This window comes from Bombyx mandarina, chromosome 16, assembly GCF_030267445.1.
Source record: "Bombyx mandarina strain Sakado chromosome 16, ASM3026744v2".
Lineage (NCBI taxonomy): Eukaryota > Metazoa > Arthropoda > Insecta > Lepidoptera > Bombycidae > Bombyx > Bombyx mandarina.
Window position 1 is genome coordinate 4,964,151 of NC_143222.1, and position 12,405 is coordinate 4,976,555.

The window sequence follows — 12,405 nt, forward strand, 5'->3', positions numbered from 1 at the left end:
TCGCTAAAACTCGAAAACGGCTGGACCGATTTGGCTAATTTTGGTCTTGAATTATTCGTGGAAGCCCAGGGAGGGTTTGAAAGGTGAGAAAATATAAAAAAGCTCGGAAGTATATGTATAAAAACAAACAATTTTATTTTTCCTTTGATGTGTCCCCTTGATGTGTCTTTTATTTATCGATTGAGGCACTACGAAGTCTGCCGGGTCAGCTAGTACTAAACTAAAAATAAAATCTTTTTTTCATTTCGATGTCTCGGTCAAGACATTAAGACAATCTGATGTAATTAGTGCACTATTATCGACATTGAATCGTCTATAAATTTTCAAATTAATTGTGTTAGTGAAAATTGCGTTATTAATATTGAGTTGTTCGTTGCGATCGTTTTGTTTAAATTTCTTTATTGTATAGACCGGTGGACGATGGTCTACCTGATGTTAAGTGGCTACCGGAGACACTAGACATCACTAAGTGAATACTAGCTTGATACTTGAGATCCTAGTTTCAAATAGTATAACGACTGTCCCACCCTTCAAATCAAAATGCAATACTGCTTCACGGTAGAAATAGGTAGGGGAGATGGTACCTACCCGAGCGGGCTCACAAGGCGCCCTGTCACCAGTAATTATACAATTATATTTATTTGCGAGTTTCATTTTTCTATTTTTATAATATCTATACTAATATTATAAAGCTGAAGAGTTTGTTTGAACGCGCTAATCTCAGGAACTACAGGTCCAATTTGAAAAATTATTTCAGTGTTAGATAGCCCATTTATTGAGGAAGGCTATAGGCTATATAACATCACGGTAAGGCCAATACAAGTGGAGCACCAATAAAGAATGTTTCAAAATAGGGGTTTAAATAGCTCCTTAACATTCTATAATTCAAAAATATTTTCATTTTCTATGTAAATAAAGTGGGGGTATAATTTTGCGTTATGCCAAAGTAACTATTGCACGCGGACGGAGTCGCGGGCAAAAGCTAGTTATGTTATAAAAATCATTCCTTCACGGTATAAGTCGTTCGTGACGATGTGCTGATAGCATTCGTTAAAAAAATTTATATGACCGTGAATACAATTTACGGCTATCAATATAAATTAATTGATTCCGTTCACATAAGAATGTTTAGGATTGTGGGTACCAACACAACTCATTATTGTCCTACTTCAGTTTATCAATCCAAGAGAATCAAAATCAACGACGCTGCAGTCATATTAAATACTGCTAGTAAATTCCTTAACATTCTCCTTCGGCCATTTCTTTGATTATCTTCTCTGCAACTGTTGGTAGGGCATATTTTTGATACCATCAATCAATTTTTTTCTGTCGTGAAAAATTCGTGTGGTGCAATTTTCCTTAATAGTGTACATTTAGAAATGAATGAAACAAGTGTTAAATTATAATTTAGCTGTATATTTTTCCAACTAAACAAAAGTATTTTCACAAAAGACTACAACTGTGTTAGCTTTTATAAACAGAAGAATTACAGAGTCAAACACTATTTTCGTTATACAATCTCCAAGTGATATTTTAGGGTTTACAAAACTATGTTGGTACATATGAGGCAATTTCCAAAAAACTATGATTCCTGATTATATGTCTTTATTTCATATTTCATTAATTAATTATGTTTTTCATTTTCTAATGCAAACATTATTGTTCTAAGTTCGAGTAGGCTTGTTTTTCATAATGATAAATATTTAAAATATAATGTATTATTATGTTAACAACATCACATTGATTTGCTCTCGTTATTGCTGTGATCGAAATATTTTAAAAACAATCTACCCCATATTCCGAAAGCCACTAAATCTGTTTGTGGTTTGTTTAGTTTGAACAAGAATTTCGTACGATCAATTGTCGCTGTTGCTTCGTTTTTCGTTTTTTCACTGCCGTTGGATTTTATTGGTGATTCTTCCACAAAAGTATAGTTTGTCGGGTCGAGCGGAAGCTTGTTTACTCTGACCGAAATTGGTAGGTACAACATATTGTCACATTGCAATGTTTCGTTATATGTTTTTCTAAGTGTTGTCATTTCGATGACCAAATTTTCAATTTCAACGTTGCTTTCTTCGTTTTTATATCTGAAATCAAAAATAGATGTATGCTTTTTTCGTACTCTCGGAAGACATTTTTAAATTTTATGCTTTCCTACCTAAGTACCTTGAGGGGTGTACTGGTTTTTAACCTAACTTGACTGGCAGGAGGTTTATTTGCTCTGATAACCGCGTAACACCTATTTTTTTTGAGCCAGGGAACCTTTAACATCGGCTGGGCCGTTCTGGGCTACTGGGCTGGGCGCTGGACTAGTTCACCCATTTAAACAATAAAAAAAGCGCACATAAATGATCCGCGACAAAAATCAGCAGAACCTTACTAATAATTTTAAATGTAAATAATTTAAATGATTATAATAATTATAATAATGTGATTTATAACAATGTAATTATGACCATAATAATGTGCAAGCTGAGCACTCTGGATCAAAACTAGCCTAAGGTAGATTTAGTGGCCAAGCTAAATTGGTTTGGTTTTAATTTTATTCCGAAATTGTTTTTGTTGGTTTTATTTTATTTTTGTATTCTATGTGAAGTGTTATTTTTAATGTAATCTATATATTAATACGTGAAGCAAAAACTTTGTATCCCTTTTTACGAAAATTGCGCGGACGGAGGAGTATGAAATTTTCCACACTTATAGAGAATATAGAGAAGAAGTGCACAATGCTAATTTTTTTTTAAATAATGCATAAAAGATACATTAAATCAATAAAGTAAACATTACACACACTACATACCATGTATTTGACGCACACACGCATGCATACTATTTATTGTCAAACTTTTTTTCTTGACGTCTGTGGTCAAATTGAGAATACATTAAATATTGTTTGTCTTTGTTAATAATTTTTATAATGTAGTCTTGGCGAAATTTGTGATTATAGAAGTATAAAATACAATCATAATAGTGTACAAACTTACAATTCCAATTAATTATAGTCGAATTTCGACTCCTACGGGACCTCTAGTATGGATGTAATGTCTGAAGTAAATGAAATAATAATAATAATTAATCTGTGAACTGCACAAACCTTTGGGCGCAACTTTTGAAATCTTCAGTCGTACAAGCAACTACTAGACATGCCGCGACTCCTATCTCACGATTCACGTAGACATTGGACCCATCTTGCACGACGGCACGGAAATGTGGGTACTGAAACAATTAACTAGTTAATAAAATTTAGCACTTCTTCAAACTATTAATAGCAGCCCTAGTGAGAAAAAGAAATCTATAAATGCATTAAACCAGAGCTGTCCGGACAACGTGGCTTATTTTCATGTGATCCATGACACATGTTTTAATCAGAAAATCGTTTTGGATAATGGAATTCTTTGTCATAAATATTTGGAATAATTTATCCTTATTCTTGTAACATTCGATTCCCGTGACATCATTTAAAACAGAAGCTATCTTTTACTATTATATTTTTCTTAAATATTTTTGTCTGGAAAGTAGTTTGTCTTTGATAATATTTTTTTCTACCACCCTCCAGCTTTTGCAGTAAATTTAATTAGCCCGCATAGGTATGTAGCTTAGACGGTCCTGCACTAAAGCATCGATACTGGTGGTAGAACCTCTTGTAAGTCTGCACGGGTAGGTACCACCGCCCTGCCTATTTCTGCCGTGAAGCAGTAATGCGTTTCGGTTTGAAGGTTGGGGCAGCCGTTGTAACTACACTGAGACCTTAGAACTTTTATCTCAAGGTGGGTGGCGCATTTACGTTGTAGATGTCTATGGGTTCCAGTAACCACTTAACACCAAGTGGGCTGTGAGCTCGTCCACCCATCTAAGCAATAAAAAAAAAACATTATGTAGGTAACAAAAATTTTATTTAAATTCAACGTAGGTTCGGCGTATGTTATTAACGTTAAAAAAGTGAAATTTTATTTTCACTTACCGCATCACCGCTCTTGTTCTTTAACCGGATGCTGAAGGAACAGCTGACGTCTTTATCGACAAGCGTAAACTCTTGGAAGCCAGGTACCAGAGGCCTGCTGACGTGAGTGTCCAAGGTTGGATCGGTGTATATGACTAAATTATCTGTATTTGTAAGACTGTCGTCGATAGGCCCTGGATATTTACCTGATACCTAAAAACAAATAGTTAAGAAGTTTGTTGTATTATTGTTCTTATGAGCTTACAATTCAACTCAACAATTCTTATTAGTCAAGACTATTTAGCACATTTTGAAAAGCTTTGGCTGGACAAAACTTCGTTAAAATGTGACGTCATTTGAGGCCAAATAAACTGGTAACTGAAGTTAGCTCATATATATCAAGTATAAAATGATTAATACCTATGTGATTACACAGCTATTGGACGTGAAAGAGGAAAAATGAATAGATTTTTAGAGATTTAAAATGAAAATCAATAATATTGAAAAGTGATTGAATGTACTTCATATTTTAAATAAATTGGTACTGGTTTTTATGACCATTAAATTGCAATGATCTACTAAAAATCACATTGCTTACAAGTTAGCCTTTAACAATATCGTGTGTAGAACTATAAAAAAACATTGGCTCGAAATAATGACGGATTAATTGAAATCAACATTTTTGGATACTTTATAAGCACATGCTTTATAAGATTAAAACAACTTGTAGAATTGCAATAATTACTTTTCCAGGGATTTTCGGGACTCTGGAAACCAGGAGTCGTGTGGTTGGAACTCCCGGCATTATGCTGACCAAAGCACCCGCTCGACCGGAATATATGCCTGATCCTGGAAACATTAGTTTTGATGCTGACAAAGTACCCTTGATAATAGAATCAACACCGGTCCTTATCGTCAACAATGCAAATGTCCATACTCAAATTTGTATAAAAAAATTCATTAAGAACTACGATTTAGAAATAAAATATTTAACTATGACTCAAATTTATAGGGAATATTAATGTGTGGCAATAGACAACGCTCTTTCTATTACAACAAATATACTAAAAACTCAAGAATCTTCGAAACAGATCTTGGTTCGTGGCGGATATTGCTAGCATTACTTTGTGTCCTTTACTCCAATAAAAGTAGAACAGTGATTCCGATTCTTTAGTTGAAAATAAATGATTGTACATATTTAACAGCGAAGCTTCAAATTGACATTTTTTTTTTAACATGCATTAATAGTCATTCTTGTATACCTGCATTACCAACGCTAATATTATTAGCTCCGGCGCCAATAAAATTCACATTCATTTTGTAGGCGTATGCTTGTTGAATTTGTACAGCTAAAATACAAAACATGGAAAGTAATTAACAACGTCACAATTACAGCTTCACATAAAATTAAAAAGAAGAGAACACATCTCGACGATTTCAATCGTGATGGTTCGCGTAGACCCTACGTCCCTACTTTATCAGAAGACAATAGAAAGCGTAGGTATTTAGATCCCGCTTTCCTTTACCACTAAGCGGGAGACAATAAGAGTCTCACTGTCTCCGACAGAAAGATCAGTTTCAGTATAAATAAGCTTAACTGCCTTCTTGTACCACGGCCTATATATTAATATAAAATGACACCTACATATGTTAAAGTGCCAATCTATTTATAGTGCTATTAAAGTAAGTGGCAAAAAATTACATTAAAATTTGAGGTCGAATGAGTCTGAATCGCATCACAATATAATGCAGATTCAGACTAATTGGAAACCGTTGCGTATTCAGCACGCAGGCATATTGTTATTTGTTTACCATCTTCATTAGTAACTTTCACGATACTCCGAACATCGTGTAAAAATAAGCCCACAAAGTGTAAACGCATTACGGGTGATAAGCCGTTTTATGACGCTGTTTATGCGACAAAGAAGTCCATTTCGGTTCAAAAAGTACTGCTATAAAAGTATTACATTATAAATGAGGTTATGAGCCTTATGAGGTTCTTTTTTTTGTTTTCTGTCTTAATTTAATATTAGTTAGCGATATTTTTATCTTAAGCATAAACGTTCTTAAGCAACATGTGTTCACACCCAAAAGGGTGAATTCTATAATGTATTATTTTATATAAATAAGTTCAATGTTTAAGTGTGCAGATTTTATCCAGTTGTGTGAACCTAATAAAAAATATATATAAAAAATCTTATTAAACAAGATTCCTGAGTGGCCCTACTCCAAACGCAAAATGAATAAATAACTGACCAGTTAAATACGGCAACTCCGAAAACCACATCGTACTGAAAATCACGTCGGTGACATTCAGTTTCTGCACGGACTGTACTGCCGGCACTTGAAACATGATGTCGAAGCAAATAAAGTGACTGAATTTAACTCCGAAATCTGTGTCGAAATAGCCCAAGTCTGGGCTCAAAGCGGGCGTGTGAGAATATTCCCGGAAAAGGTTGATCTTGCGATATCTGAAAATGAAGTCTCATAATGTTACATGTTCTTAAGCTGTTCAGAATAAAAAATAATTAATTAATGATTACTAGATCATTGTCACACTTGCTGAGACTATCATTGGATATTTGTTTTAAAATACACTCTTCAACTATTCAAACCTGCGTATTACTTTTTTATTTATTGCTTAGATGGGTAGACGTGCTCACAACCCATTTGGTGTTAAGTGGCTACTGGAGCCCGTAGACATCTACAACGTAAATGCGCCACCCACCTTGAGATATAAGTTCTAAGGTCTTAAGTATAGTTACAACGGCTGCCCCACCCTTCAAACCGAAACGGACTACTGCTTCACGGCAGAAATAGGCAGGGTGGCGCGGTACCTACGCGTGAAGACTCGCAAGAGGTTCTACCACCAGTAATTACGTAAACTATAATTTTGCGGGTGATCACCTGATTGCAAGGTGAGTGGCTGGATATATGTTGAGATTTCTATGGGCTGTTTTTTTTATTGCCTTTGTAGGCAGACGAGTATAGGGCCCACCGGATGGTGAGTGGTTACCATCGCCCATGGACTTCAGCAATGCCAGGGACAGAGCCAAACCGCTGTCAACCAAGCCAAGGCTAGGATTTGATACTAGGAAGGCCTGCAGAGTGATTCTGACCATCAAACTCCAGGAAAATAGTAGTTACCGATCAATAACCGCCCCGTTCCTATCAAACACCACGTTTGTGTTAAAGATATACTCCTTCAGCTCCGGACAAGGTTCGCCGGTGTCATTCTTAGTACAGTCCATGAGCTCTCGGCCATTGACAACAACGTAGATTTGATTACTTCTTGCAGCCGCCGATATTGACACTAAAATCTGTAAACAAATTATTCTATTTGGGTGAGGCTGGATACTGATTTTTTTTATTGCTAAATTGGTGGACGAGCTCACGGCCCACCTGATGGTAAGTAGTTACCGGAGCACATAGACATCCACAACGCAAATGCCGCCACCCACCTTGAGAGGGTTCGTCGCGGTGCAGTTGGAAGGGACCGTCGTGATCGGGGCGTACTTCTCTCCGAACAGGCCTACTGTCGAGTTCGGGCATTTCCTGGGCGGGATCGGGGCGATTGCTCGCCGCCTCGCTCCCCGTCCAGTGATTCTCGCGGGGGACCTCAATGCGAAGTCTGTCGCATGGGGCTCCCCCCGCTCGGACGCTCGTGGTAGGCTACTGGAGAGGTGGGCGAACGCGGCCGGCCTCTGTTTGTTGAATAGAGGTTCGGTTGCGACGTGCGTGCGGTGGCAAGGCGAGTCTATTGTGGACGTTACGTTCGCAAGCCCGGCTGGAGAGTTTTGGAGGGGGCGGAGACGCTGTCAGATCACCGATATATTCGGTTTGATATCTCCGCCCGCTCCGCAGTCGCGGCCGCCCACGGGGACCACCCCCGTGGTGCGTCTCGGTCATTCCCCAAGTGGGCAGTGAAGCGCCTGAATAAGGAGCTCCTGATGGAAGCCTCTACGGTGGCGGCGTGGGCGCCCATGCGTCCACACCCGGTGGAGGTCGAGGGAGAGGCAGGGTGGTTCCGGGACACGATGAGTCACATCTGTGATGCGTCGATGTCCCGGATCGGCCCTCGACTTCCTAATCGCCAGGCGTACTGGTGGTCGCCCGAAATTGCGCAACTCCGCGTGGAGTGCGTTCAGGCGAGGCGCGAGTGTGCCAGGCATCGCCACCGCCGCCTGCCGCGGCGCAGCGATCCGGTTGCGTTCGCGGCGGCAGAGGCCCGGCTGCACGGGCATTTCGCGTCGCGCAGAGGGCATTGCAGCTGGCCATCAGAAGAGCCAAGAATCAACACATGGAGGGTCTCTTGGAGACGCTGAATGAGGATCCGTGGGGGCGGCCCTATCATATGGTGCGCAATAAAATGCGCCCATGGGCCCCCTCGATCACGGAGCGTCTCCAGCCTCAGCAGCTGCGGGACATCGTCTCGGCGCTGTTCTCGCAGGTTCCACAGGCCCCGGAGAGTGCCACCTGTCGATGCCCATATCGTGGTTGGAGGCGTCCGTATCGGGGTCGGGGTGCAGTTGAAGTACCTCGGCCTCATTCTGGACAGTCGTTGGACCTTCCGTGCTCACTTTCAGAACCTGGTCCCTCGTTTGTTGGGAGCGTTGCATCGCTATATACGAATGCACCGGACGTCTTATCCTTTAGGGCACGACGACGATCCTCGAAATACAGTGGTAGGACGTCTTGTGAGTCCGCACGGGTAGGTACTACAGCTCGCCTGTTTCTGCCGTGAAGCAGTAATGCGTTTCGGTTTGAAGGGCGGGGTAGCCGTTGTAACTATACTGAGACCTTAGAACTTATATCTCAAGGTGTGTGGCGCATTTACGTTGTAGATGTCTATGGGTTCCAGTAACCACTTAACACCAGGTGGGCTGTGAGCTCGTCCACATATCTAGGCAATAAAAAAAAATAAAAAAACTGTAACATCTCGTCTCATCTCAAATTGATTAGATAGCTAGCTATCTTTCTTTTTAAACATGAACATGTGATCGCTTCGCTGCAGAAAAAAAATTTCTATTGAAAACGCGTTCTTAATGTTTGAATAGGAAAAGTTTGATTTTACATTATTACTTACTTGCACTTCAATACACTTCACTTAAACTGAATGATGGAGCTTGGATTCGCGCAACTAAATTGCTTAAGTTGGTTAAGAATTAATAGCATGAGGGTACTTGGATATCTAAAGGCAGATCAAAAAGACTTAGTGGTCTATTGATGAATAGCCGATAAATTGTGTATAAGACTACCATTAGTACTGAAAATCCACGAGATAATCATTGTACTAACCGCAAGGCTCAGCGCGTTCGCAGTTTGGAATTACATGTATGTGATACTCATAATGCTAGGCGTAAATTCTAGCTTGTATTTAATTATGTTATCTTCAAACGCTATTGCACGTATCATGCGGGCAGTATTTGAAGATGAATATTAAAGGTATCGTAACACGTACTATCCCATAGATTAAAGAGTCCAAAAATTATTTGCCAAGACTTAAATCGATATTAGATAGATGGACGTTTAATATCGCAAATTTTGGATTAGAATAGATTAGAATTTAGATAGATTTTATACTGGTGGTAGGACCTCTTGTGAGTCCGCACGGGTAGGTACCACCGCCCCGCCTATTTCTGCCGTGAAGCAGTAATGCGTTTCGGTTTGAAGGGTGGGGCAGCCGTTGTGACTATACTGAGACCTTAGAACTATATCTCAAGGTGTGTGGCGCATTTACGTTGTAGATGTCTATGGGCTCCAGTAACCACTTAACATCAGGTGGGCTGTGAGCTCGTGCACACATCTAAGCGATAAAAAAAAAAAAAATAGAAACTTAAAATAGTAATACAAAATTGCACTAACTCACATTGTCATACAAATCTGGGTGTATCGCCGGTATGGGATATCGTTTCAGTGAGCCATAGACTGGTACAACGAAGGCTGTGGTTTTATTTGTCAAAGACAGCTCCGGGAAAACTATGATGTCTGCTTGCTAGAACAATAACGTTAATAATAAATGTATGACGCCTGGTGATGGATGTCTCTCAATCTAGAAGCGTTTCGAACACTCGAGAAATACCACGCCATCTATGATCAAATAGCGGAAACACATATCTGGCCTTATCGAGAACGTTCCCGATAATTCTAGGGATGTCGTGTCGACTACAATAGCGTTGCAGAGATAACACGAAGGCAGTTAGTAACCGTTCTACTCGATGCGAAACAGCGAACGAATCACCTGAAGCGAAGCGGAAGAATTGAATTAATAATTTTAAAGTGTTCGTTAAGTTAAGTGTTAATACAGTTTTAATTTGGATTTCTGTAGAATTTTTGTTTATCCCGAAACCTAGCCTGTAGCAATACCCTTTGCAGCAGGCACTTGAGAAAGACTCAATAGTCAGATAGTAATGTGTTAGGTTTTCAAGTTACTAACATAGATTATAAGTAATACTTACTAACAAAATGTATGATTTCTTTAGTGAAATAAATAGATTTAATAATAATAATAACTACTTTAAGCCCCTTTACTCATAATTTCATCAGTATTTAAAAAAATACCATATGATTCTTCACGTACCTGTTTAGCAGCTTCCTCAATGTAATGAATGTAGTTACGAATGTTGTCTTCGACGTCATCTGACATGATGAATTCAACAACTGCTGCTACGTACTGACTATCCTCTGGTGTTGATTTCTGCAATGTAGTTAATTCAAAAGGCTATATAAAATATTTAATTAAGATAAGGATAAATACATACCGTTTAAGTTAAAAAAATAATTCTGCCCAACTAAGTATTTCAGGTCTCCTCCGTATGTCGCCTTGGGGACTGACTAGGTAAGCTCATGAAGCCGACGTGAAAGCTGTTCAACACAAGCTTTGCGAATAAGCATCCGGGTGTTGATAGACAGTAAAAACTTGTTTTAATAAGGGTGAGAAGACTCCAAAGATCCCAAGCATCGAAATTTAAGGCACGAAAGTCGTTATAACTAAAATTTTGACCTAATATCTCGAAGTGGGAGATTTGTTTTAACAATATCTAGTTGACCCCAAGGAAAAACTCCCTCAGACACAGCCCACTGAGTTTCTCGCCGGATCTTCTCAGTGGGTCGCGTTTCCGATCCGGTCGTAGATTCTGCGAAGCACGGCTCTTGCTAGGGTTCGTGTTAGCAACGTCGTGAGGTTTGAGCCCCGTGAGCTCACCTACTAGTTAAGGTTACGCTGGAATAGCCTATCAAGGCTACCAGCTTAGGTAGGAAAGAAAAAGCTAGGAAGGAAAAACTTACTTGTGAAGTAGCTTTCGCCAGTGAAAATATTAATAATCCGTAAAAAACTAGCTTCATTGTTTTGATGTCGCTTTTGTAAGTTTACAATTGAATCAACAAATAAATGTTTAAAGTAAACAGTGTTCGGCGACGAACTAAGCGAGACTGCGTTTATCCTTAATGCGATATATACACGATGCATACAATATGTAGACGGTTTGTTCACATTGCATATGTAGGTACGTTGAACGACAATTTTGGATGCATAAATCTAAATACAAAATAAAATCCGTTGCCCTAAACATGTCATCACGGATCCTCCTGATCCATTAACATTGCTTTTAGGTACCTCAAGCACCGGTCAACGTCCTCGCCGATCCCGTTGCATGCGACGAAGGGCTCGACGAATAAATTCACCCATAGACACAGCCCACTGAGTTTCAGTGGGCCGCGTTTCCGATCCGGTGGTAGATTCTGCGAAGCACTGCTCTTGCTAGGGCCAGTGTTAGCAACACTCCCGGTTTAAGCCCCGTGTCGATTTGAATGACACGTTGTGAATCCGCACGTATATTTACCATCATACTGTTCTGTCCTGTACTTTAATAAAATAGCTATGATACAATACATTTAAGTCTTTGACCCACGTCTCAAGGTGGTTGGCAGCAATTACGTCAGCATATTCAATTGAACCGTGAGCTACTAGGCACTCTAGAGGGAAAATATACAAATCTATATATATAAAAATGAAATGCTGTTCGTTAGATTTGGTTGATTTTGGTCTTAAATTATTTGTGGAAGTCCAGAGAAGGTTTAAAAGGTAGATAAATATGAAAATGCTCGGAATTAAAAATAAAAATAACAATTTTGTTTTTCCTTTTATGTTTATTTTATACAAAAGTTTAGGTCTTTTATTTATCGATTGAGGCACTACGAAGTCTGCCGGGTCAGCTAGTTTATAAAGAAAATCGTGTCCAAATGGAAACACGCGCAGACGACTAACCGCATTATGAATTGCAAATTGCGCGGAATCAGGGGAGATCCCTAGCGTACAAACACAGTACTTACTCTCACATTTGTTTGTGTGTGTTTACATTTTTTTGTTGGACATTTTATTTACCATTTACCGCAATGTGAAATATTATGCCTTTGTAAATGTGAACATTTATGTAAATGTGTAAATGTAAACAAACGTGCCTTTG

The 12,405-nt window shown here is 39.1% G+C and overlaps 1 protein-coding gene across 3 annotated transcripts; it reads right to left on the reverse strand.

Annotated features, from left to right (window-relative positions):
- Positions 1-1,395: 1,395 nt before the first annotated feature.
- Positions 1,396-11,388, reverse strand: LOC149501249 (vanin-like protein 1). 3 transcript variants are annotated; one of them, XM_089733700.1, is made up of 10 exons: positions 11,228-11,388; positions 10,521-10,637; positions 9,810-9,935; positions 7,088-7,260; positions 6,197-6,411; positions 5,203-5,289; positions 4,686-4,789; positions 3,962-4,153; positions 3,095-3,216; positions 1,396-2,087 (listed from the first exon to the last, which is right to left on the reverse strand). In XM_089733700.1, the coding sequence occupies exons 1-10, from the start codon at positions 11,282-11,284 to the stop codon at positions 1,736-1,738; spliced, it is 1,545 nt and encodes a 514-aa protein (XP_089589826.1). In that variant the 5' UTR covers positions 11,285-11,388; the 3' UTR covers positions 1,396-1,735. The 3 variants fall into 3 exon arrangements, with proteins under 3 accessions (XP_089589826.1, XP_089589827.1, XP_089589828.1); XM_089733701.1 differs by lacking the exon at positions 9,810-9,935; XM_089733702.1 differs by lacking the exons at positions 9,810-9,935; positions 10,521-10,637 and having other exon boundaries at positions 11,228-11,369.
- Between the last annotated feature and the right edge of the window lie 1,017 nt (positions 11,389-12,405).

Bases quoted from the DNA above. Each gene is read 5' to 3' on its own strand.
- LOC149501249 (XM_089733700.1), bottom strand. From the start codon at position 11,284: ATGAAGCTAGTTTTTTACGGATTATTAATATTTTCACTGGCGAAAGCT. The intron at 7,261-9,809 runs GTGAGTTAGTGC...ATTTGTTTACAG, and splicing joins ACCCAGATTTGTATGACAAT to ATTTTAGTGTCAATATCGGC. The intron at 2,088-3,094 runs GTTTGTGCAGTT...TTTTGATTTCAG, and splicing joins TTCAAAAGTTGCGCCCAAAG to ATATAAAAACGAAGAAAGCA.